This window comes from Phlebotomus argentipes, unplaced genomic scaffold (assembly GCF_947086385.1).
Source record: "Phlebotomus argentipes unplaced genomic scaffold, Phlebotomus argentipes genome assembly contig_2, whole genome shotgun sequence".
Classification (NCBI taxonomy): Eukaryota; Metazoa; Arthropoda; class Insecta; order Diptera; family Psychodidae; genus Phlebotomus; species Phlebotomus argentipes.
The window spans coordinates 898,469-924,355 of record NW_026776162.1 but is presented as its reverse complement, the minus strand read 5'-3'; the positions used below and the strand labels follow the sequence as shown (position 1 = coordinate 924,355).

The following is a 25,887-nucleotide window of genomic DNA, read 5'->3' as shown; positions in this document are numbered from 1 at the left end:
TGACCGCGCCAGCGCTGTCGTCGCCATGTGATTTTTGCGTGACCCTGACATTTTACGATTTGCTTGCCAATAAAATACACACGTAAACTTGAACCGATTTCGAGAGGATTTCTTCTAGTTTTCTCCTAATTTCAGTGGATTTCCTAATTTTCCCGCGATGGCCAGTGCAGTGTACAGAACAATCATCACCACGGCGGACAAATTTGTGCCCCCAAAGCTTGTGCCACTGTGGAATCACGCAGCAGGTGGGTTTTCTCCTACGCAGCGCGTATTTTTTCGCTTTTTCTGCAATTCTGGCTACTGACAGCTCCTCCTCTTTGCAGGACCCAAGACGATCTTCTTCTGGGCACCCGTCTTCAAGTGGGTGAGCACAGCCTTGACCTATAGCGTGCTTGTGTTCTGATTATGCAATCAACTGCTTAACCTGTGCCTCCTATTCTAGGGGCTGGTCATCGCGGGCCTCAGTGACCTCGCCCGGCCGGCGGATCAGCTGTCCGTGGCGCAGTCGGGCTCCCTGTGCGCCACGGGGATCATCTGGTCGCGCTACTCCCTCGTAATCATCCCCAAGAACTGGGGACTCTTCTCCGTGAATCTCTTTGTCGCACTCTCGTCGTCTGTGCAGCTCACGAGGGCGTATCTGTTCAAGAAGGAGCAGGAGAAGAAGCTGGCCGCCCTGGAGGACGCCAAGTGACCCTGAGTCACTCAGTCTAGCCAATGAACTCCATATCTCGATCTGTGTTAAACCCGCGAAGCGGAAGTCGCCCAGAGCGAGGTAAACTTTTTCAGAACACTATTTTTCTAGACTTGATTTATTGACTCAAGAACTGAAGTTGATTAAATTCTCTGTTGACTAAATGGCATTTCACTGCACTTCAGAGACTTTATCTCCACTGAGTGGCTTTTCTTATTGCCTCCGGAGAGGCGAGGGAAGGAGTCTATTTTTATGCACAGATCCGGTGTGAATCCCATGAAAAATCCATGTGTTCGGGGTGATTTTTTCAGTGAGTGAAAAATGAGAGCAAGACACGAGTTCATTCGCCTTCCCCAAATCAATAGTTTCACTGTGACCGAACTTATGTATTCAATGCAGGACAGCAGGTAGTTTTCTTTTTTAAAATCACTCTGTTCTAATATGAAATTTGCGTGAGTGAAATTGCTGATTAACAAACTGTGTGCTTTTCGGTCTCTAAGAGTTTAGAGCCTTTGACTGAGGATTTGTGTCTTTCCAAGCATGAAAACGATGTCTCGCAATTAAATGAATATTAAAATGCAGAGTTTAAATCTTGATATTTCCCTACCAATTTTTCAAAACTAACAAGTTGATTTGGATATCTGAGGCCAGTGGCATTTCTTGGACAAAAACGACAGTGTAAAATGCGCCAAAAGTCTCTGTACTCAGCAATGTGATAATTTTATTGACTAATAAAGCACCAGCAGACAAAAAATAGGTCAAATTTTACTATCTTGATTCCGTGTAGTAAATAAATCTTATCTCTTTCATTAATGCAAATGCACAAACTTTATTGTTTGAGCAATTATAGTCGAATGACCATTTCCTGCAATGTTCTTCGACGTTGCGTGACTGATTTGATTGGGAATTCGTGTCGCTCGGAAGTATTCGATCAAGGCTGACAAGCTCTGAAAAATTGGATGAATTTGTGGCTCTTCGCGGTCCTGCAGATGAACAGAATCTGGTCACAGTGGGAATCTTGTTGCGCACTTTCCAATTAAAAGCCCTCCTAAATTATCTCCAATCAATTTTATTGAGTCAATCCATGTATATTTATTTGGTAGTATAAATACGCGAAACAATATTGAGGAATTATCGTTCTCTAGTGTTTTTCTTCTCTTTTTTCACTCTTCATTTGATGAATGATAGTACAAAGACAGGCGAAGGGAGCGATTTACTATCAAAAACGAAATGTTATCTCCCTTCGTGGAGATACGTTAACAATGTTTAAGTGTCGCTTGGCAAAAATGCAACAAACAGAATTGATTACAATATTTTCGTGCTTATCAAACACACGTCTCACGGTCATGGAAATGAATTGTAACAATTCTTTACAATACAGAAAGAGGCTCACAATCTCAAAGAGGAGGGAAGCAAACAGTTAGGAGCTGCGTTTGGTTCACAAAGAGCGTTCCCATGGCAAAATGTGGGTGCATGGGAACTCTTTTGGTGCCGAGTTGTTTTTTGGTCTGTCTGGGCGTTACCAGAAGCCGGCGGAGAAGCCTCCCGGCGGGACTCTGCCCCTCGTCGATTGCTGCGGCGCTGGCTCGGCTGGAGCCGCTCTGCCGGAGCGGTTCTGTGGCTCCGGCGCCGGCTCGGGGGCGCTCTCGGCCACGGCAGGAGCCTCCATGGGCGCGGCCACGGGCTCAGGAGCCTTCGATGGCGCCTCTTCAGCGCGCACCGACGGATCCGGAGCGCCCATGCAGCCGAACAAGTTGGAGGAGTTCTGCTGATCGTACTTGGGGCGCGGCGGATTGGGGCGCACCTGCTCCTCGCCGCCGAAAGCCAGCACCGACTGGCCGCCCGGGGGCTTGAGGACGCGCGACGAAGAGCGGTCTCCGAAGCCAACAGTCACGTTTGTTGATGTCATCTTGCACCTGTTATGGCGAATATGGAAGAGATTGAGCAAGAAGATCAAACAAAAGGTGTGGTTCGGGCGTCTTCAGTTTTCGCGGTGTCTTCTTGCGAGATTCGATGGGATTTCAGGGGCAAAATATTGTCCGAAAGCTACTTTACCTTTTACAGCGGGTTTCACGACGATCGGACACAAAGAACCAGGGAGAAATGCGAGGAGAAAAATCAATTGAACAGCTACTTTCACCACTGTTTTTTCTGGCCGACGAATGGGCGTCCTGTCAGTTCAGTCGAAAGAGTGTGAGTCGAGACCTTTTTAGGCGGCTCCTCATACCCGCCGCGGCTGAAGAAGTTGTGCGTCTTTTGATTTCTATGCTTTTCCTTCTGCATGGAGAAAAGAAGAAATCGTCGAGCGTATCTTGGGTTTCTTGCAATAGAACGTGGTTGGAAAGAGCATTCTAGAAAATTTTTGCATAAAGGAAAAACCGCGATTTTTGTTGTTTTGCAAAATAGCCACTACATTTGACTTCGGCTCACACTCGCTATATTAGGAGTATATTCAGAGCCCACTCAACAGATGTCGCCATAAACTCTGTGACCAAGGGGACAATCATTTATTGGAAATCTTGTGATTTTTTCTCTTTCTGTGTTCTTTTTCTTAATTGCAATAAGATACCTTAATTCGCGATCACTGAAGCGGTTTAGTTTCCAAAATTACTACTAAAATTTCAGCTATAAAGCACGAATTTTGTTGCAGAAATTCGAGTGCATTTTCCCCGAGAGCAGTAGACCCCTTGAGTGTGCGCCTATAAATTGGCTGTCAAATCCTACTAAACAATTCAGTAGTGTTCAGTTCGCAGCAGTGCATTTTCAGCTGAGATTTTCACGCACTTCTGCAGGGGGATGGACGGAAATGAGGGCAGGAGCGCGGACGACAAGTACGTGTTATTTAAACAGGACGACTTGTTTGCAGAGAGTTTCCCTCTGATGCGAGAGATTCGGCGCCAAGGAAAGCTCTGCGATGTGACACTGAAGGTGGGTGTTTTCCCTGTTTTCCTACCATGTACTGACTCTTTTCTCTTGTCTGTGGGCGTTTTCAGGTGGAGGATCACTCCTTCTCGGCGCACAGGATCGTCTTGAGTGCCACGATTCCCTACTTCTATGCCATGTTCACAAATAACATGGCCGAGAGTCGCATCAAGGAGATCACGATGAAGGAAATCGAGCCACAGTGAGTAGTCACGGGGATTGGGACACCCGGAGAGAGCTGCGGTACGAGGCGCTGCTTTCTCTTTTCAGGGCCCTCGAGAGTCTGATCAACTTCGCCTACAGCGGCACCGTGAAGATCGACAGCCAGAACGTGCAAGGCTTGATGGTGGGCGCGTCGTTTCTGCAGCTGAACAAAGTCCGGGACGCGTGCGCGGACTTCCTCATCTCCAAGTTCTCCGCCCACAACGTCCTGGGCATCCGCTACTTCGCCGACTCTCTCAGCTGTCAGCACCTGCTCTCCGCGGCGGACAAGTTCATTCATCAGTACTTCTACCTCGTGGCGGATTCCGACGAGTTCCTCACGCTGAGCTTCGAGGAGCTGATCGACCTGGTGCGTCGCGATGAGCTCAACGTGCCCTCGGAGGAGAAGATCTTCGAGGCGTGCATGCGGTGGGTGAAGCACGACAGCGGCCGGACGGGGTATCTGCCGCGCGTGCTGGCCAACGTGCGTCTCCCTTTGCTCTCGCCCCAGTTCCTCGCCGACCACGTGGCCACGGAGGAGCTAATCAAGACCTCTCACCAGTGCCGCGACCTGGTGGATGAGGCGAAGGATTGCCACCTGATGCCGGAGAGGCGGGCGCTGGTGCAGAGCTACAGAACGACGCAGCGCCACTACAGCGCCGTGGGGCACATCTACGCCGTGGGCGGCCTCACGAAGTCCGGGGAGTCTGTGAGCACGTGCGAAATCTACAACCCGATCAAGCAGGAGTGGACGATGGGCGAGCCCATGTCGATGCTGCGCTCGCGGGTCGGCGTGGCCGTGACGGGCGGCAGGCTGTACGCCTTCGGGGGCTTCAACGGCACCGAGAGGCTCTCCACGGTGGAGATCTACGACCGGAAGCTGCAGAAGTGGACGCAAGGCCGCTCCATGTTGTGCAAACGGAGCGCCGTCGGTGTAGCTGCCCTCAATGACTTGGTGTACGTGTGCGGCGGCTATGACGGCGTTACATCACTCAACACAGGTGAGAGACTTCTGCAACATCACTCGCCAAGGTCCCTCCCTTTCCTTTGCGCGTGCACACTTTCTGAAATTCTGGTGCAACTGCTCAAATCAATACTCAAAGTCCACATTTTCTCACCGAGCGAGGTCAATTTTTTGGGGAGAAGAGGAAGTCCCAAAGTGCTCTTTATTTATGATTCGTTGGAAATTGGCCATAATTGATTTACCGCCTGGAAATCATTTTCGAGCTCCTTGACCTCAAAATAGCGGCGAGAGGGGCGCGACATTGTGTCATAAACATTAGAGTTTAATTGAATTTGATGGCTTTTGGACAATACTCGAGTGAAAAGGGACAGATAAGGGCATCAAATACGGGAGAAATGATCATGGCACGACAATACGGCCCTCATCTCTACAATTCAGCCATTTAATTGAGCATTTCTTAAGGAGGTTGTGTGTTGCACAAAGCTTAGATGCAATTACAGAGTTCTCATCTCTTTCCTATCATTTCTGGATCCTGTTTAGAACATTTTCCATGCAAGAGTTGTGTGTTTTAAAAGACTGATTTTCCTTCTTTCCTCTGCCTTCCAGTTGAGTGCTACAACCCGAAGAGCGACACTTGGACCACCGTGGCGCCGATGATGAAGTACAGGTCGGCGGGCGGCGTGGCCCCACTCGGACAGTACATCTACGCCCTGGGCGGTCACGATGGTCTATCGATATTCGACTCGGTGGAGCGCTATGATCCGGCGACGAATACGTGGACCAGAGTCAAGCCGATGCTGAATCGCCGGTGTCGCCTTGGCGTCGCGACGCTCAACAACAAGCTGTACGCGTGTGGTGGCTATGACGGCAACACCTTCCTCAGCTCCGTGGAGGTGTATGATCCCGCCAAGGACACGTGGAAGCCGGTGGCGTCGATGAACATGAAGCGCAGCCGGGTGGCGCTGTGTGCCAACATGGGCAAGCTGTGGGCTATCGGGGGCTACAATGGGGAGTCGAACCTCATGTCGATGGAGATCTACTGCCCGGAGAAGGACTCGTGGGTCTTCGATGCCCCCATGTGCGCCCACGGGGGCGGCGTGGGCGTGGGCGTGCTGCCCATGCCCTGAACCCTTTCTTGCTCCAAATGTGATGATTTTAGGACTTTATTTACCTACTCTACGCGATAAGTTTGTCACAAAATGATATGAGATTAAGGTCAGTGGCCCAATTTTTTTTATTTTACCATCCCTCATGGGACCTGTGTTCATCGCCGATGCTGAAAGCTTTCTCATTTTCAAAACCCTTTCTCTGAAGTGTGCGCGCGTGTGTGTCTCACTGTTGAGAGATGAAGTAAGATTGCAACTCCTAGTTTTATGATGAACTGTGTTTATTTAGTTTGATAATTTTGTAGGAGGAGAATATATTATTTGAGATAGCACTTGGGGGAAATTTGTTATTCAAATTCACTGCTCATCCATTTGGCCTTTGCAGCAACTAAATATTCGTGGAGAAAAGAATCAAAGCCGCAGTGATAACAGGAGAGAGGAAAAGCTCTGAATTGGCTTTGACCGAGAGCTTAATTAAATTTCACATTTCACACATCACTCTTCGCCATCTCATCCGAAAGAAGCGCATAAGGGATTGCGTGGCCGGCAATTTCCATCTCCAGCGAGAAAATTGATATGCAAATGACCGCCCAGAGGGTGACATGAGCCAATCTGACCAAATTTGCCTGGGCTTCCGTGTGGAAATGATGTAATTTCAGCGCAATATGAACTTAATTGATTCGTACTTAGGCCCCACTTGGCCATTTCGGCGGTGGAAAACCGCGTTCACTCCGTCTAATTATCGCCCTATGAATAAATAATGAGAAATCCAATTGATGGCAGCGCACTTGTGGCTGTTCAGGAGCGAGTCGCAATTGCCCGCCGGAGTTTTTGGAAAAAGACCTCCGAACAATTCAATTAACACACATTTCAGCTGTATGGCTCGATGGACAGGAAAAGGGGAAAGTTCACGCGAAGAAAAAACTTGTGGAGAGGCTTTAACGAGATTGCCGCAGATTTGTCAGAGATTATCTGAGATCTCCTTCGCCTCATGATGTAATCTGGGTTGTTTACTGAGGATTTGGCGAGTGAATTAATTGTTTCCCTTTTTGAATATGGCTCAATAAGGTGGTTTTTGATGTAAAATTCTCTTTTCTGCTCGTAGATAAGCAGATTTTAATCTGTAATTGCTATTTCGAATGCAACTGTGGACAAAGAACATCTCCAAAAGGGATGACAAACAATTCCCTGGGCGCTTGTTCGCCCACGTTTTCGCTTTGTGACTCAATGGAATTGTCTTGTGGCAGCTAATAGGGCCAGAAATGAGGCAAATAAATAAAATAAATACAACATTAAGGAGAGGGACACAATTGAATTGGTATTTGGGCATGGAGTTCACGTATTCGGTCGCTATTTAATTGGAATTCACGATTTGTGTCATTTCCAGTGACTTCTCTGTGTGGACTTTTAAGAACTCATGAGGACGAGATAAAAGTCTCTGATTTCACATGATAACATTCTCGATATGCCTGCAAATTGCCTCTTGGGCGATTGGGAGGGAATTAAAAGTCTCGCAAAGCGAGAGAGAGAGCGAGAGAAAAGCTTTCGCGAAACCCCGCAAATGTCACGCTACCCGGCGCCTCCACTGCGGAAGGCGCACTCAATCGAGCGAATGGAGGACAGGGAACACGCCAAATCTATTAAAATAGTATCTTTTTACACTCTCAAACACCTCGGCCATATGGCAGGTTAATTCACATTTCATGTCACAGACTTTGCGGATGATAATTGTGTCGTTAATTTATTGTAATTCTCTTCATTTCCCACCAATGCGGCGCAATACGTGCGACTGCGATAACAGATTGCGCCCATGCATTGATAAGAGCTGGCTGATAGTCATCGCACCTCCCATGACTAAACTATCAGCCTCTGAAATCACCCGCCAATTCTAGAATAAAATCACAGAAACTTTGCCAAACCTTGCGAAATACACTCATGACATATTTATCATCACCGCTCAGACTCCTGAGATCCCATTTTGGATTACTTCCAGTACAGAGAACTGCCTAATTGATGACTGACTGTAGAAAACAAATGCAAAATCGCATCAAAACGACTCCTTGCGAGACCATTTTCAGTGACATTATAAATACTTCTCACCTCTCTGAACTCAATTCGGTGATCTTGACCGATTTCCAGACTGCTGCTGAAGTGCAACAAGTTGAATTGCATTGAGGAGGTGAAACCAGTTGGGGAAGCTCTCGTCACAAGGAAACTGGAAAAATTGACTTCAGAGCATCTGACATCAATGAATCATGTAGAATTTGGCCACATGAGCAAACAGCATTGCAAACTGTTATTATTCATTTAACATTTCTACACTGCCTATCAATTTATCAATAAATTGACTTACCCTGCCATAGATTTCAGGTGAAAACCCCCTAGGAAAATCGCAAATACACTAGATAGTTTGCAGAATGAATCATTAATTGAACTCCAAACAGTGGATTGTAAAATAGATGCTTTTCATATCCCATCAATTTATTAGAGTGGATAATGAAGTGGAGCATTCTTTTAACAATTGTTGCTTGTGTAAAATTCACCGACGGAATGGATGGCCGAGAAAGATGTGGAGGCGTGTGCTGACGTCATCATTATCACTGATGAGGTGGCCAAAAGGGCCGCAAAGAACAAATGCAAGGGAAAAGGGGTTGGTTTTTTTTCCACAGAAGGTCTATTAAAAGACTCTCATATGAGTTTCGGACTGATTCGCAATTTTGCAACTTTGCGGAGATGCCTTGCGAAGACCCGAGCGAGGATGTGGAGGTGGGGCGCGCCTCGCTCTGAAGGCTCCATTCACAGATTTTCCCATTTTAGCCCAGGCGATGCGAATGGAACTATCAAACGGAAGTCCCATTGACGACATTGCCGCCAAAAGAGCCGAGATACCATCCTCACTCTCGTTCAATTGTGTGCGTCGGAAAGTGTGCTCAACAGTCCTTTTATCTGTTCTGCGCATGGATTGTCCTATAAAACCAACCACCGTTGGCTCCGCACTCATCAAACCCGCTCTGTCCGCGTTACTTCTTCGCTGTCGCACGAAGAGGTGAGTCCACTGTGGCCCAGGAGTGGTGAAATGTGAATTTGACCAGGAGCGTTCAAGTCTCTTCTCGTTCTGTGCCGCATCTCGGAGACTGTGCCGTTTGTCAATTCTGATCAGCCCACCTGACATTTTGTGTGTGAAAATTGCTGGAGGAGCAGGACATCAACCATCGAAGTTATTGAGAAGGAAAAATCCCAGAGGACACTCCAAAGTATTGTGCGAAACAGTGCGAAAAGTTATATCGCGTTAAATATTTGAGCAAACACGTGTTGAGGAGGAAAAGTTCTTCAGCACCAGCGGCGGAGTTTTTATTGCCGTCACTTCGCATCCCTCGAGAAGCAATCAAAGGTGAGTACATGAAATTGAATCAATCGAGCAACTCAATTACTCATCGATTTGCCGCAAATGCACTGAGCTGAAGTGTCTTAAGGTGCTGAGATGCAAAAAAATGATTTGATTCCACGCCGTCAGGCACAAGTTTAATTCCACGAGAAATTTCCCTCAAATGCACGCCTGACATTGCCATGAAGTGAAACCGACGGAAGACGTTTAACACGACTGATTAATTTATTTCGCCTCCGATCACTTCAGCTAGGATTGAATTTGCATAGAACACATTTGACGACGTTGACGTTCACTTTTCATGAATTTTAATGCATATTTAATTTACATCATGAAAGGTAGAAACCAAATAGAGGCCTTTTATTTCATGTGGCATTCAATTTAACTTTGAGTTATTATTCAATACTCTAACTCAAGTGGTTCTCAAATAGACTTGCGGCTGAATTATGTATGTACAGATATCCTAAATTGTGTGAGATATACAGTGCTTTAAATTAGAGAAGAAAGGCATTTGAAGTATCTTTAGCAACGCTTAGAAACTCTCCTTTCTCCATACGACGAGTTGTAGAGAAAACCGGGGTTTTTCGGTCTGGTAAATTTAAATCACTAATATAAAACCTTTGCTAATTAGCTTGATATGGAAGATTGGAAAAAAGAAAGTTCAGGTTTTTCGTGAGACGCTGCCAAGTCGAACTATTTCTTTCTTTTCACTAATGTTTCGCCATCTTTTGAGCTCTTTGAAGATAAGATTTCATAATTGATTTGGAATAAAGTTGAAGTTCCTGGTGAAATTTCAATCCTGAAATCAGGATGTTTCACTCAAATACACAAATGATTTGCATCAATTTGCATGTCTGTTTTTTGCGTTTCTTGAATCAAATATCTGACAAAGAGTTTTCATATCAATAACAGGAATGAATAGAAAATGCAGTCATGAAGTTTTTCCCATCATTAACACTGTAGAATATTGACTTCTGAGAATATAATTATTAAAAAGCATGTTCGAAACATTTCTGTTCAAGTTTTTGCTTATCTCTGAAGTCTCAGGCTTCATGGAATGGTTTCCAAGATGTTTCAATAACACCAAAAAGAGTTAAAAGTCACTGAATTTTTAAGAAAACCATCATTTTCTCGGAGTTTACAAGAATAGGGAATGAATTGAATGAAATTGAACCGTGCGTTATTCAATGGTTTTCAAGTGTCGAGTTACTCTCCACGATACTCGAAATGATATAAAAATTTCATCACTCGGAATAACACTCTTTCTTGTTATGATTCTTAAATGAAACTCAATAAGAAGTTTTATGGCGAGAAAACTTATAGATTTCAGGAAGTATATATGCTTGTTTATTGCTCTGGCGCTCATTGAAATGATGAAGGAAGCGAAATTACTGGTGAGGTTTATTTGTTTGAATTGAATAATTTTGAAAAATTACATATACATATGAATTTCATTGATGGTTCGAATCATTTGAATGGATTTTATGACACTTTATTAGCATGAGCGTTTTATGGCTGATTATGTGAGTGACAGAAAGCCAGAGTTGGGGGCGAATGGGAATTGATCAGTGAACTGTGAAGAGGCCAAAGTGCGACAAATTTTAGCTCTTGCCGAATCGATTTTATTGTTTTTATTATAAATAGAAGAAGAAGATGCTCCACCCCATCACAATCTTAGCACCAATTTTATCCCATGAGCCCGTCAGGTCGTCCTGTGGCATCATCCACTCTAAATCCACACTGCGGGGGATCTTGGCAATAATCAATGGGGCCGAATCGTATGGGGAGGCATTTTGTGGTCGATTGGATATTGGATGATCCACGATGTGGAAACCTCAGGCTCGCAATTAATCGAATTTTCATTCATTGTCCCTTCGCCAGGGAGGGATTGATAATTTGTTAGAGGGAAAGCTTCTGGCTTTTCGGGTCAGGAATTGAGGAATTGAGTCATTTGTCAGGCGAAATTATCTCAATTAAAGATGGGCCTCTCGAAGACACACAATTTTGAGCAGGGCCAAGTGGTGAAGAAGCCTTTCTGCTCTTGCCGTGCTCTTTTTACTCCCACTCGAGATTCTCTGGGGCGTGCTAAGAGGCGGAAAGAAGTAATTTTTACATCTTCCCTTTTGTAGTTTTTTGAGCTTGAAGGGAATTTCTCACACATGTTGTATGAAAATATGCGGTGTGATTTATTGAACACACCAGGAGGGTTGGAAACAGGTAGCGCGTGAGCTGCAGAATTCAGCAGGGTTCATGGCCGGGAGAGCTTTCGGTGTGTCAATTTGATGAAAAATTCATCAACTATGGTAATGCCAACAACTCCACAGTACGGATAGGAATTTTGCAGAAAATCTCAGCCCTAGAATGGAAGGTCTCTCATGTGTGAGAGACAACATTTATGTACACAAGGTGGCTTTCATATCTTGCATCGTTTTCACAATTTCCTCTTCTTGATCACGCTATCATCGAGCAATATGCATTTCATTACTATCCTGTTAGTCAAGATGGTAATTGGAAAATCACTGTTGGTCTCCATATACTGGGCATGGCTTAATTTAAATTGCAGGAAAATCCCTGTGAACTAAACAGTATTTATCGACAGGAAACTTTGATATCGTGTAGGGAAGTTTCTTAATCGCATTGAGAAAGTCTTTTATATATCTTGCTTTGACTCTCAAGTTGTCTTAGGAGTTGAAGAATAGTCAGTATTCTTCTCGTCGGATGCTTAAATAATGTTATCATTTGGGATGTTGTTGGAGCTGAATAGTTTCGTTAGAACTCAACAGTATAATTCATAACATTGCTATTCGTACTGGGAATAGGTGCAAATTGGGGCAATTACAGAAGTAGATTGAGAGCTCTTTAGTATTCCATAAATATTCACCAACTCCTTCGAGACTTCATCCTCGGATTGGCTTCTTTCTCCTCGTGTTGACACGCAGTGCGCCTTCAAAAGGATACCACCAACTATTGTAATGAAATTAATTGTGATGAATATGTGATTAAAGAGAACTTCCATCAATTTCAGATAACAATCCACCTTCACGTTCGCTCATTGTTTCCCTTTCGCGTGGGTGGCGTGAAAAAATTGACTTGGATTCCTTCTTTGTCATGCAGATGAAGCCTATAGGCCTTATTGATAAACATGGAATGAACAATGGGTGCGATATTGTTGCTGCATTCCCTCTATCAACGCGGTGAGAAAGTCCAGAGCCTCTCCATGCCCACATACTTTACTATATTTATCCAGTAATTATGTGTCTTAATTATGGACACACTCCGAGTTGGCATTTTCATCATCATCATGCTTGTGAGCCTGAACAGGGGATGTCGTTGAGAATAATTCACTCAATGGGCCTCTTATTAAATGAATTTCCGCTGTTCATCAGGATACACACAATTATTTTCCCCCGTGAGCGCAACCACACGGGGCAGTGGGTGAAAAATTATCAAATATCATTTTCCTCCCTATTTACGGCCTATTCACTGCCTGTGGCGGTCAATGTGCTTCGCACTAAAGCTCATAAACCATCCCAGAGAGCAGAACACCCTAATCGACTCATTTTGTGCCCACATGAAGGAAGTTGGTAGTGAATACACAGCCAGGAAAAAAAAGGAGTAATGAAGTGACCATGCAAAAGGGGACTCCTCGCCCAGTTGGTGGTTGAAATAACACAGAGAATAATTAAAAGCACGATGGCAAAAAATTCTAATAACACACGGGTTGCAATGGGGAGATATTTCTCATTCGCCACTCCATTTCCCACGCCACCGATGGTGAATGACCAGAAAAGCCTTTCCTTTAGCTACTTTTCATCGATGCTCACAAATAGTATCGCTTTTTACCAGGAATATCAATTTCCTATTACCCAATATTTCGAATGCACGTAAAGCATACTATCGAATAGATGTGCGTCACATTAATACGGGATATAGCAAAGATAGTGTTGTATTTGTGCCATATGCAAAAATGCGGAGCATTTGGCATTATCGGTCACGCCATCAGAAAAGGTTGAGGGTAATGAGTGTCTATTTATTTGGTCACATCTTTCAATCACAGCCGAGGAGGATGTCTCCCAAGGGTGCCCATTTAACAGCAATATCTGCATCCATCACGTTTATTGGGCAGTTTATCACAGCGTGTCCTAATCATGGGCACTTCTGACAAACTTCTGCTCTCCGTCATCGAGTCGTGGAGAGGAGAACGCGTGGGATAATTGAAATTCATCTCACAGGTGGAACAGTGGCGCGAAATTAAAATAAACAGCAATGCCCAAAAAGGCTCCACTGAGTGTAATTCCATGGGATTACACGCTTGTGGTATGAAGCATTGTTATACTTCGCGTGGCCCCCAGAGGAGATGCTGGACAGGGGCAAGAAGAATATAGGAAACAGCCAAAATAAGCGTATTACTCTGGGTGCTTGTTGGCTGGACAATTGGGAAGGGAAATAGGAAGTGAATTGTGTATACAAAAGCATCTATTTGGCTGTTGGTACCCAGGATGCAAAGATTACACCAACCATTTCCTCTTCCTCTCGGATGTTTGCCACCCGAAAAATTGTCCCCAACATTAATATCTGTCGCCACTTGTTGAAAGTAGCGGGAAAAGTCGAGGGTCTCTCATCGCATGGTTTTTCTTTTAAAACCATCTAATTTCATGCTCATTTTGAAAGCTTTTTAGGCTTGTATTACAGAGCAAAATTTTTGCCCATAATATATAATATATTTTATTGGAAATGTATATAGTAAAGCTCTGACCCACTTTCCTCGCAAACTCTCACTTTCCACCACATCGGAAATCGCATCTTCGCTTTGACGGTCTTTGGATGAAGCCAAATGGGTGGGAAATTGATATGTAGATTATTCACATTTTTGCAATTACTTTATTGCACTCAATCCAGCGGAAGAGTATTGAATTGAGTCGTGAGACGACTCTGAATGGGACTATTAGCAGTATATTGAGTGTATTTTCTGCCTTCTTCAGCACTCGACCAATTTATTTGTCATCTTTGTTTACTGACGACAATCCTTCTCCCCCTTCATATCAGCCAAAATGTTCATGGCAAACAATCTTAATTTGTTGCGACTGGTGCGATGGAGCCGCCGGGTGACTGCCAACCTCCTGAATGTGCGGGGCGCAAAAGTGCGTGTTTATCCTACAAAGGGCAATATAGTTGATGAACATTTTTCTGCCTAAGGCCAAAAGAGCTCAACGGCATGTAAATCATACAGGATATCATGTAGGTCGATATTGATGCTAAACTTTCCATTTCCTCGAGGACAATCCACAGCAAAAATGTGTGTGAGTCATGTTTATCAATTATTGATATTTATTTATACGGATGCAATTCTGTGTTCCGACCGCTGGCAGTGTTCACCATTGTTTATTTATCATGTTTCGGCTGGAAATCTTGATGGATGACGACAGAAGTTTTATCCTGGTGGGATTTTGATGAATGGATGAAAGTTTCAAGCTCGCTTTCAAGCGATAATATCCCTTAAATATCAAATTCAATATATTCAACTTGTGGGTGGCTCGCGAGAAATGCCTTTAATTGGAAATTAATAAACAATTTTGCAATTTCATCTCTTTCCCACTCGAAACGGTGAATTTAATATTGATGATGGTTAACATGTTTTGGAAGTTAATATAATATTTTTGCTAGACTCATATTGCGAAAGGCTGAAGTTCATTTTTTAATATTTAACTTGCCATGATCATTTATTCCTGTCAAATGTGAAACATTTTCAATCACTTAATAAATATTTAAAATATGCATTTTTTGGACACACGAATAAAAGTTTACTTTCATTTTTACCTTTTTATCATTAATGAATTTGAAACATCAGAGAGAATTGGTGATCGAATTCTGCGATTTTGTCCTTCATTACAGGGTTGATGGTATAATTAATATGATACTTCAAAGAGTTTAATATCTGAATATTAGATGCCTAAAAATGATTTTTAACTCACTCTTTCCTCCTCTTGAATAAATGCAACTGAAAATCATTTTACTATCGATCAGAAACAAATAGTAATGAAATAGGATGTTGTGTGAATTTTATTGTGCTAAAGGTTATTGTATTCGGGGGTATAAAATCTCTCCTGTTGGACACAGGCAATGAAAAGGTGAATCTATTGGCTAAGAGCCAGACGAATATTATTCAACAGGCCGACAATGCAAACTTATAGGGAAATCCTGACTGCAATTGCGAAAGATGATCTGAAAGCCCGGGTTTATTGGGAAAACTGATGAATGGAGAAAATAATGCCACTCAATTTTACAAACAGTCCAAAGAACAAAGACCGTGATTGTATGAGTCAAAACTAATTAAGAGATTTCTCTATTACAAGGAAATAATTGCTAATCCCTTAGAACAAAAGCACACATTTATTAAATAACACAAATTGTAATATATTTTGTGCTACTAAAGATTTGAATCATGTAATGCAAAAAGTATTCAAAAAATCACACTTTAATGCCATTTTTAGGAATCCGAAATGACCCAATGACTTTGGGTAATCAGGGAAATATTCCAGAAGCAAATTTAAATGTGAAACGCGTGGAAAGAATATTGTTCTCAATTTCTAAAGTTTCGAATGTAAATGGGTTTAAGAGTGGCTCCGGGGATATTAATTGTTTAATTGTGACATTAGTAAAAATTATATCTCACGTTGGCCCTTCCTTTTCCGACACCTTTCTCCCCCGCATAGACTTTTTCACGCTGCATTTGCGTTGGGCGGGAAGTGAATTGAGAAAGTTTTACGTACTTCGTGGCGGGGTTGAAGAAGTTAGTCTGAGGAATTTTTCCCTCATGATATCTCAAACTTCTTCAGTGCCTTTTCATCCTTTTGCGCGTCGCTCTTTCTTTAGCAGCCCTTCTGGACGATGTGCGATGTTTATTTTTTGCATGCAGGAATGTTTATGTCAGACTATATTTTGTGAGAATGAAAACATAAAGACACATACATATGTATTTTATAGACGGGCGGAGAAATCATCCGCCCACTTCACGGACAGAACAAGCGCTCACTATTGTGTGCTTTTACATTTTTAATGGCATGTCCTTCCTACTCCCGTAAACTTGCAACATTTCCTCCGGGATTCTGCACACGAATGCCATGAGTGGTTGAGAAGTGAGGCTTGGCTTCTCCGGTATTCATTAATTCTATCTTACAAGTGGTTTACAATCCCTTTCACTCAAGCTTGGAAGGGGAAATTTCCCTCTGCGAAAAATTCTTTTAGCAGATTTGATAGTTTATTAGTCAACATTCACGAAATTCTTCCCACAAAAATCTAATCATTCAAGCATTCACTTGAGATTAGACGTGGAGGAAAAATTCCTCAAAACGACTAACGAACTCCTGCGCCCTAGAAGAGGTCCATCTGCCAGGGATGAAGCTTGGAAAGGGCCGCAATTTAGAGTGACAGTAGAGTTTTGGCAATTTTGCCTTCGTGAAATATTCAAGCATCACACACACGACAGTGACTTTTGAGAACAATAATTCTGTTGCACAGTGAATAATTCATTGAGCTTCTAATAAAACATCAAAGAGTTATCCACTTAACACCAGATGAATTTTTCAGCGCTCCCCTCAGCTTGAACCTCCAAACTACCCCCCGAAAATGTATTGAGTTCACACGCCTGAGGGTTCTGAGCATCTTGTGGTGGGATGCGAATAAAAGTTCACTCAGCACGGATGAATAAATGAGGAGGAATTATGCAAATTTTCTGGTGACCCGAAACTTTCTTCTTCTCAATTAGACACTAATTTTACAAATCAACACACTTGTTCACGCTTTATTTCACTTCTCGCACTGCTGAATGTCAATCGTAATCGAATTTAGAAATGAGAGTTTTCACAATTTTAAACTATACTAATTTTAAGCTTTGGCCACATTGAAATATATTTGGAGAAAGCAAGTCAAATATTATGTTTACTAGTTACTGACTCGAATGAAGAATAAAGACACAAAGAAATGTGTTAACACTAGCATTCTGTTCGTGTCTAATTACCTTGTGTTGCAATTCTTTTCTCCCAGCACTAATTGTCTGTGCTTTCCGCAAATAATTCACCCTCCTGTGTTGCCCAGAGATTGTCCACAATTGCTCATTGGCCCGAGGGACAGACTCTGCAGTCAAAGGCATTGCACCTTCAGTGCTAATGTGCTAATTATGAGAAGGAAAAATCCTCCCACCAAAAGGTCAAGAAAGCTCCGAATTCAGTGCAGTAATAAATTCAGGAAAATATGCAAATTGGACAGGGAGAGTGTTTGCAAATGTGCTTTAGGCATCGTTTTATTAGGGGAATTTCACTTGCGAAATGGAAGATATTGTGAGAATTAGAATGTTTGAGAATAATAATTTTAGAGGGTGTAATTTCTCTGCTTCGTGAAAGACCACTGGGGTCGAGCAATAACATAGTTAAGAAAGAATTATTCTTTTGACATTTGAAAAACAGATCTTAATATGATTTTGGTCCATGTTTCTAGTCTGCAAATGATCTTTTCTATTGGAAATGGGTGCGAAGTTTTGTTTAATATGCCCCTGCCTTTGAGCTTAGATAAGTATGTCCTTATATTTCATACGCCAACATGACTCAGTATGTAAAAATTAATAATTGATGCCACCACATAAATGCAATTAGCCAGGGAAGTCAGAAAGAGGAAATGAACAGCAAATCTGTTAATGACACTAAAAGCTGATCCTTCTCAGTAAAATATGCAAAAACAAACTGCTGGAAATGGTAAATGCACGGAGGCGTAAAATATGATAGTACGGATGGAAATTATCATTTGAGTAGTCGTATCTCTAAGACACTTTCCGCGGTGAATCAATTTCACACGCGGCACTTGCCGATAATCCGCACGTTCTCGGGCTTGACTTTGCCAAAACGTGGGTGCGCGCTCCTTGGGTTCAACTCACTAATTTGCCGCATTAGTTTTCACTTTCGCAAGAGGTGTAAACTCTTAATAATCCACAGGAGAACTTCCACATGTGACGGGTTGTGTTGAATGGCAATTTAATGCAAATTTCCCGGGCGCGGAGGTTGCTGTAAAGCCAAGAACAAGAGACTTCATCTAATATTCATAAATGGTGCCATTAACATATTGTGGAGCGAAAGAATTCAGCCAATTTGGGGTGGTTATCAAAGGAAAGCGAGTCTCCGAGGGTGAAAGTGAGAAATGCGTCTCTGGTGAGATGGCCAGAAACACCCACTCGGGAGTTGTATTCTCTTGTTTGGGGCCATCAAGAAAATCAGAAAACTTTTCTCCGCGGCGATCAGACCACTTGCACCTGATTCCCTTCTTGACACATCCCAGTTGGTAATTAGCGCGAGAAGTGGAGCAGCAGCCCTTCAGCATGGCAGAAACACATTTCAATTTAATTGGGCAGGAAATCTGTCGACGGCTGAGTGACAATTTGAGAAGCGTTCATAGTGTAATTCACGAAAGCGCATATTTTATATCGCCCCACGTGAAAATTCGCGGAAAAAAGGCAAAGTGAAGGAGCTCCAGGAAATATTTCGCGACTTATATCTCATACGTGCCTCACAAGAGTGAGCATAGACTGTGGCGAGATGAAAGATAGCGAAACTCATCCAATTAGCTATATTTCATGATTTCAACCCTGCGATTCCGCCCTATCGAACCGCTTGATCTGCGCCCACCCTGCAAGCACCCACGCGACTCCTCCCGGCGCGAGTGCAGAAGGATGCAGAGATCAGGCGGATGGCGAGGGAGGCCAGAGATGCTGCGACAAGAAACTTTGCTTATTTAATTTGCGTGATGCTGCGCGCTGATGTGTGCTCGCGAGGGTAAAAATGAAATTTGCAAGAGATTGTGTATCGTAAAGTTTGATTTTTCCTCTCCACCCAGGTTGAGGAGAGCTTAAAAGCCAAACGACAAGACAATATATTTAGTTTTCATCTTTACACACTCTCCAGCACGGGTTGGGTGGAGATTTTTCTAAATAAATTTCCACACAATGTGGCATGTTGGTGTGCTACTCCGGAGGCTGACGGTTGGGTGGAAATTATTACGATGAAAAATCCATTCCCCAAGTGGTAAATAATTTCAAATTAGAGTAACTAGTTCATGGGAGGGTGCTTTGGAAGCGCACAACAGAGGAAGAGAACAACAAGGGAGAACAAATAGCTCAACAGTGTTATAAAGCTGTTGCTAATTAATTTATCGAAGAGGTTTAATGCATAATAAATTAATAACAAGCTGCAGGGTTGCTCGTACAATTCACTTCTGCGATCAGCTAGAAAAGTCCGAGGGATGCAAATCATCACGAGTTTTTAACACTTTATTGCAAGTGTAGGTAAGTATAGTCACGAGCGTTAGCCAAGTGTTCAATATATGGCCATTTCACAGCCCCTCGTTGGCTTATAAATCACTTTAAAATTGCGGTGATGGTGAAAATATAGGTAAGAGAGTGCAAAAATCAACGGGAAAATGGTTAACAAATCGAATTTCTGTGTTGCCAAACTATGGAGAGGCCACTAAATATTCCACCAAGGGTAACCTTATAGAATGCGGAGTGGAAATCTCTCAGAAGCGATGCAACAAGTGGATGTGCAGCAAAAATCCCAAACTCAAACCCCTGGAAAACCCTTCGTTGACACAGATTATCTGAGATGGAAACGAATGGCGCAGGGAAGCCGTGAATCCCATGACGTGTAGGGAGGAGTCATCACAAAAAGCTAGCCTTTCACCTTTGCTTTCTATTGATTGGATATTTAATTATCCTAGCCATCCTGGCAGTTTTTGTTAGTTTACAGTTTACTATGTGTTCACCGTGCTTTTTTTCCTTGAGGACATGAAGCTTTGAATTCAATCAATAAAAATCACGCGCGTTTGTGTGCTTTTCATATACTTGCCAGCCAGCTGCCAATAAAGTTTCACCGTCAATTGTTAGTTGAACGGTTGAAAACAGGCAGTGTTGTTTGATAAATATAAATCTAACTACCTCTTTGAATACTTGCAGAGAACTTTTGATTTATTTATTGAGAGCAGGAAATTCTTTTCACAATACATATGAAAGAATCGCACAAATGGGATTTTCCGTGCCAATACAAAACATCTTCAATGGATTTCATGTGACGAGAAAAACACAGCGGAGCTTTTCTTGAGAGCTTTGAGTGCTTTTCGTCTGGCATAGAAACAGTCTCAAATTGTAGATCGCACTCGAATGATCCTTGTCGCTCTGGCATTTGAATTTTAATTACAATTCCGTAGCAATCAATTCGCGTGAAGCTCTAAAGTGCAAATGAACGCATCTGGGCGGAAAACTCAAAGTACGACACTTCAATCAGTGCCTCTGAAAAATTCAATGAAACAATACGAGTTTAGTTACGTGGAAGGAATTTTTGCATACATTGGAATATACATTTTTTTATGCACTGTCTTTGCTCCTGGGAAGTTTGTTTCACACGAGATCACTTTTATGTTTCTCTCTATGGTCTCATCAGTGAGATTTTCCCTGAATAATGCATCAATATTTGGCACTTTTTGAAATATGATTATTGTTTTGCCGAGGGTGCGCGAAGGGAGAGTCCTGTGGTGGGTTTCATGGGATGAAAGAATCATTTTACAGTCGCTCAAACCAACCATAAATTCGCTCCTCGATTTTACGATTTTTCTCAATGAAATGAAGGCAAAGAGAGGGAGTTTTTCTGTCCAAGGGAGTGGTAAAAAACTCCATGATGGAAGAGAGGCTGTGGCAATGATTGAATAATCAGAACATGTGAATTTTTGATAAGTCTGGTGAAAGAAATGGCGTTGGTGGGGAACAATGGGAACAAAGAAAATTCAGAAAGCTGTGTTTATCATTCTCAAACTTAAAAATCTACAATATCCCTGAGCCATTCCGGAAGCTACGTCCTCAAGTTTCCGCTCATTCGTGGAATCGCTTCTGACAGTGTTTGATTTGCATTGTATTTTGGGGAGATCTCTGACCTCTCGTCCATCTTCAGGGCGGCTGACCTTTCCGCCCAGAGTTCGCCAAAGTGGAGAGTTCATGATCAGTCTCGCTGATAAATATTTGCCGAGGAACAGTATGTGTGTGTGTGTGGCAAGATGCTGGAGAAGTTCTTGAGAAATTTCACCCTCAACCATATCCCATGTCTTATGATGAATATCTCAAGTGGCAGAAGGAGGGCTGTTTCGGCAATCACCTCACGTACTGTATGGAAATTCACTGGTAATCTCATAGCGCAAACAATATTTGATTTAGTCGAATGATACAGAGGACACACTACATTGTATCGCGAGCTGAAGTTTCACGCCGTGCAAGAAATTAGAGCTGATGAGAACTTGACATTCGCAGTGTTTTTGGCCAGAAGGTATTCCCCATATTCCTTCGCAAGTAAATACAGTCGCTGTAGAATTTACGACTCGAGAGATCCTGAAATATTTGCTCAAGAATCCATAAAACATTTCACTCGTGCACAATCATGTGGTGCGGGAAGAGCGGCAGTGGGTGGCAAATGTTTATTGTTATTCTCTATGATATTTGCATAAATGGTCAATGTCACAATCACCGATCGCCTTGGGCGGAAATCGCTTGCTGTTGTTTTAATCCTGAGCAAATATTTGCAAAAAATTTGCTCTCATACACTTTTCATCCTGAGCGATGAGTTTGATTAATTTTCACAGTCGCTTCCGGTATTACAGATCCGACAAATATGCGCACCCTCTCAACGAGTGTTCTGGTCCTCGTGATCTGCTGCTGTTCACCGCTCTTCCTAGTCGTGCCAACGAATGCCGAAGAGGCGCCGCACAGACGCGATCCCATCGGCTTCCAGGGCGTCCGGGGCAGAAGAAGTGCCACGGACGTGCCTCCCACATCCATCTCGCACATCTCCATGTCCCAATCGCCAGCCCCGGACCAGGAGGAGGATGAGCAGCCCAACACACCTCCAGTGACCACAAATGAGGTCAGCGGATACATTAGGTGAGTGAAAAAAGTCGTAGAATTAGCGGTGAGTGAAAATGAGGAGCAATAATAATTTTACCGACGGAATAAAGTGACTTGAAAAAGAAGATTGATTGAAAAGTAGTTAAAAGTGTAATTTGGAGTGCTCTTACTCGTCACTAGTTGAATTCACCCAGAATTGACAGAGGAGCGACATTTGCAGAACTTTATGCTGAGGAAACTCATTCAATTCTCCAACTTGCCTTATTACAATTATTAAATATTAATAAGGCGTGTAATGTAGTCTCCATTTAGGGGATGAGATGGGGACTTTTTGGGGAAGGGAAAGAGTAAGAATGCTAAGAATAGATTGGAATTGAGTGGCAATATGACAAGATTTTGGGGACGATGTGCTCCCACACAGTTCATTCTTTTTCCTATCAACAGGGGATTACCGGTGCTGTCACTGGTAAAGCGAGCCCCAGTCGGATTCATGGGCATGCGAGGCAAGAAGGACTCTGAGGTGGTCACCGTGGATGAGGCGCCGATGGACATTGAGGTGAGAAATCCGCCCGCGACAGGCAATCAAATACTAAAAATTGGATGGACTTTCAGGAGCCCAGAGACAAGAAGTTGTTCCTCAACTTACCTTTTCGCTACATCCCGAAGCGCGCTCCGTCAGGCTTTATGGGAATGCGTGGGAAGAAGTTCTCCTTCGACTCCTACAAGCGAGCTCCATCTGGCTTCTTGGGGATGCGTGGCAAGAAAGAGAGTGACCACGTCTGGCCACCACTGGAGGATCTTCAAGTAGAGGAGGAACTTATGCACAGCGAGCCTGTGGATGAGGAGGAGCAGTTGAATCAAATCTACACGAAGCTGGACCAGGAGCGGGAATTGCTGGCGCGGTTGAGCGAAATGTATGGCCTACATTTGTGGGATGATGAGAAGCGGGCGCCCGCGAATGGCTTCTTTGGCATGAGAGGCAAGAAGTTCTCCTTCGACGACTCAGTGGACAAGCGCGCTCCCATGGGATTTCAAGGAATGCGAGGCAAGAAGTGGTCCGATTTGGCTGAGGAGGAGACAGTGGGATTTGACGAGGAGATGGAGAAGAGAGCGCCCCAGATGGGATTCCACGGGATGCGCGGGAAGAAGGACGTGACGGATGTGCTGCTGAGCGAGAGTTCGGAGAAGAGAGCCCCAGCAGCTGGATTCTTCGGGATGAGAGGAAAGAAGCAGCCAGGAGTGAGTATGACTTGTCTGTCTCTGCAATAATAATTTAAAACCCCTCCTATGCGACATCATCTGCAAAGACACTAATGTGCCTTGCAGACAAGAAGTTAAAGAGCAGATACAATTTGCATCACTTGCAGTTCCGCGTCACCGCCGACCGAAGAAACTTGTTTGGCATCATGAAATCCAAGAAGGGCCCCTACGAATTCCGCGGTAAGTTTGTTGGTGTCAGAGGCAAGAAAATCCCCGCTGGGAGTGCACTGAATAAATTAATCACGGAATTGGATGAACTCCAAGCAGACGGTGGCTTTCTGCAGCCGGCACAGCTGGTGGAGAGCGAGGAGGCGCCCATCAAGCGGGTTCCCAGTGGATTCATGGGGATGCGCGGCAAGAAGTGGTCAGGTGAGTGAACTCCCACACCCCTCTGGATAACCCTCGCAAATCTCATTTGGCATGGCCATCGCGTGCGACATCAATTAAAGCCTCCCCCGTGAGAATGTGGGTGGATTTATGGGGATTGTCTAGTGGCAGGAAGGATCTTCGCATTGTGGCAATTATCGCCCCAATAAAATTCCCATCTGCTCTGTTCTCCACGTAATCACAACTCCTGGAAATCTCAAGTGGTCATTCTCGGGGCGGTGAAAACTGTTTTGAATTTCCGCATAAGTGCCCGCATTGCCCTCGAAGACCCTGAAAAGGGTCCAGAAGGCATTCGTTCTGGAGATTTCGTGTGCATGAAAACGTCTGCACAAGATACAATAAATTGTCCTCTTTGGCACGTACAATGGCCCTGTGTGTGATATCATCTCCGCCGCGTGTGTGTGCGGAATGACTGGGGGCCACAGTCTTGCTTCCTTGAGGACTGATGGGGTGCGTGGGTGGAGAAGAGCAGGTGGAAGCTTCGCTGTAATTTCATTACACGTCACACGATCAAAATCACAGTGGAAGTCGAACTAAATGGCTGCCGCAGACGTAAATTTCTCCCTCGACCCCTTTCCTAGCCAGCAGAGAGGCAAAAAAATTTATAGGAGTCTCGAAACAAGTGACAGGACATCCTTATTATGAACAGGAAGTGCACAGGGAAATAGAAAATAAAGTTTGTACCCCCTCATAAGTAGGAATGATGAGGAATTTGATGAACAGCCCTTGAAAAATATATAGTGGAATATTTTCAAATTTCTCCATTTGTCATACTGTCCTGCATGACACCATCAGTCCGTGTACTTTGGGAAAGGAGCCTGCAAAGTAAAAATCACATGTGGCGAGGGACAAAAATAACGCAGTACTTTGTGTCTTTACCTGCAGATTCGCCCGCAAATGAGCAGTAAATTGGACATTAAAGGGCAATGAAAAGAGTGAGAAATACCCAGCAGCAATTCTTCAAAATTCCCCAAGACATCCCTTCTCTCTTCACTGAACAATCTTCGAGAGGACTTCGCATTCCACGACCGAAACACACCCTGGCAAAAACCATTAATTATTCTCTTACTGATTAAAACTAAAATACAAGAGCGTGGCATTCAATTGAGGAGGATTTCTTGCGGCGAGGATGGATAAATTATGCATGGTGCGAGGCACAGAAGTCGTTTAAAAGTCAATGTAAAATAAGAGAAAAAGTATTAATAAATATATTTGCATTATATTTTTAGTGAGGGAAGAGAAAAATCTATATATATAAAATTGAAGAAGAGAAATCTGCAACTTTCCTAATTGTTGAGAGGTGAGAGAGAAAGTGGTGAAAGATATAAGATTAATGTAAAATGTTACTATAATAAACTGACAAGAGAATGAAGGGGAGAAAACTATTAATATTTAAATACTTCCTGCAGCAAAAGAGGTTAAAAATGCATATTTATATTTAAAGAGCATTAAAAATTAAATCTAACTTATTCCGTTTGAAGATTATCTAGTCACTTAAGTTCACTTCTTGCTTCATCTTCTTAGAGAAAGAGAGAGAGAGGGAGAGACAGAGAGAAAGAGAGGGAGAGAGAGAAATGGATATAATTAAAACTGGTGAAAAAATTATTATTATAGAACATATCAAAGTGAAATAAAATAAAATATTAAAATCAATGCATTATGAATTTCAGGGTTTAACTATTATGACTCACCGTCCATTTTCCGCGTTACTTGAGAGCTATTCAGCGGCGCTATCGTGATATCAGCGATAGGAAGAGCCGATTAATGGAGTGTTTTCAGCAGGTGACAAAGCTTCTCGCACCCCCGAAATTGGGCGCCAGAAAGCGAGTGGCAGACAAGAAGATAAGGCGCAAAGAGACAAGTGGATCAAGTGGAAAGGCTCGATAATCGTTTAAGGGTAAAGCTTCTTTATGGCCTGTCCTCGCCAGTCGCCTCGTGAGACATCCACACACTCGACGTGGATTCTTGATTAAAACATCCCCAGCCGCCACTGGAAAATGGCCAATTTTCCACTCATAAACTTTCCCCCCAAATTTTATCACCGCC

General features: G+C 43.4%; 3 protein-coding genes across 5 annotated transcripts; all 3 read left to right on the top strand.

Annotated features, from left to right (window-relative positions):
* The first annotated feature begins 40 nt into the window (after nucleotides 1-40).
* Nucleotides 41-855, top strand: LOC132264736 (mitochondrial pyruvate carrier 2-like). The gene is made up of 3 exons (XM_059765033.1): nucleotides 41-245; nucleotides 324-364; nucleotides 443-855. Exons 1-3 carry the CDS (start codon nucleotides 158-160, stop codon nucleotides 689-691), a joined length of 378 nt encoding a protein of 125 aa, XP_059621016.1. The 5' UTR covers nucleotides 41-157; the 3' UTR covers nucleotides 692-855.
* A 2,377-nt stretch (nucleotides 856-3,232) lies between these two features.
* Nucleotides 3,233-6,216, top strand: LOC132264735 (kelch-like protein 18). Its single transcript, XM_059765032.1, has 4 exons — nucleotides 3,233-3,619; nucleotides 3,685-3,815; nucleotides 3,884-4,815; nucleotides 5,385-6,216. Exons 1-4 carry the CDS (start codon nucleotides 3,488-3,490, stop codon nucleotides 5,903-5,905), a joined length of 1,716 nt encoding a protein of 571 aa, XP_059621015.1. The 5' UTR covers nucleotides 3,233-3,487; the 3' UTR covers nucleotides 5,906-6,216.
* Nucleotides 6,217-8,890: 2,674 nt separating this feature from the next.
* Nucleotides 8,891-25,394, top strand: LOC132263407 (tachykinins). 3 transcript variants are annotated; one of them, XM_059763177.1, is made up of 7 exons: nucleotides 8,891-9,275; nucleotides 21,951-22,230; nucleotides 22,639-22,750; nucleotides 22,807-23,433; nucleotides 23,562-23,634; nucleotides 23,722-23,823; nucleotides 24,727-25,394. In XM_059763177.1, exons 2-7 carry the CDS (start codon nucleotides 21,962-21,964, stop codon nucleotides 24,747-24,749), a joined length of 1,206 nt encoding a protein of 401 aa, XP_059619160.1. In that variant the 5' UTR covers nucleotides 8,891-9,275; nucleotides 21,951-21,961; the 3' UTR covers nucleotides 24,750-25,394. The 3 variants fall into 3 exon arrangements, with proteins under 3 accessions (XP_059619160.1, XP_059619152.1, XP_059619143.1); XM_059763169.1 differs by having other exon boundaries at nucleotides 23,719-23,823; XM_059763160.1 differs by having other exon boundaries at nucleotides 23,562-23,823.
* Nucleotides 25,395-25,887: the final 493 nt, after the last annotated feature.

Excerpts from the sequence above, each read along its gene's own strand:
- LOC132264736 (XM_059765033.1), top strand. The coding sequence starts at position 158 with ATGGCCAGTGCAGTGTACAGAACAATCATCACCACGGCGGACAAATTT. Across the intron at positions 246-323 it reads ACTGTGGAATCACGCAGCAG|GACCCAAGACGATCTTCTTC; the intron begins GTGGGTTTTCTC and ends TCCTCTTTGCAG. Across the intron at positions 365-442 it reads GGGCACCCGTCTTCAAGTGG|GGGCTGGTCATCGCGGGCCT; the intron begins GTGAGCACAGCC and ends CTCCTATTCTAG.
- LOC132264735 (XM_059765032.1), top strand. The coding sequence starts at position 3,488 with ATGGACGGAAATGAGGGCAGGAGCGCGGACGACAAGTACGTGTTATTT. Across the intron at positions 3,620-3,684 it reads TCTGCGATGTGACACTGAAG|GTGGAGGATCACTCCTTCTC; the intron begins GTGGGTGTTTTC and ends GGGCGTTTTCAG. Across the intron at positions 3,816-3,883 it reads ATGAAGGAAATCGAGCCACA|GGCCCTCGAGAGTCTGATCA; the intron begins GTGAGTAGTCAC and ends TTCTCTTTTCAG.
- LOC132263407 (XM_059763160.1), top strand. The coding sequence starts at position 21,962 with ATGCGCACCCTCTCAACGAGTGTTCTGGTCCTCGTGATCTGCTGCTGT. Across the intron at positions 22,231-22,638 it reads GAGGTCAGCGGATACATTAG|GGGATTACCGGTGCTGTCAC; the intron begins GTGAGTGAAAAA and ends TCCTATCAACAG. Across the intron at positions 22,751-22,806 it reads AGGCGCCGATGGACATTGAG|GAGCCCAGAGACAAGAAGTT; the intron begins GTGAGAAATCCG and ends ATGGACTTTCAG.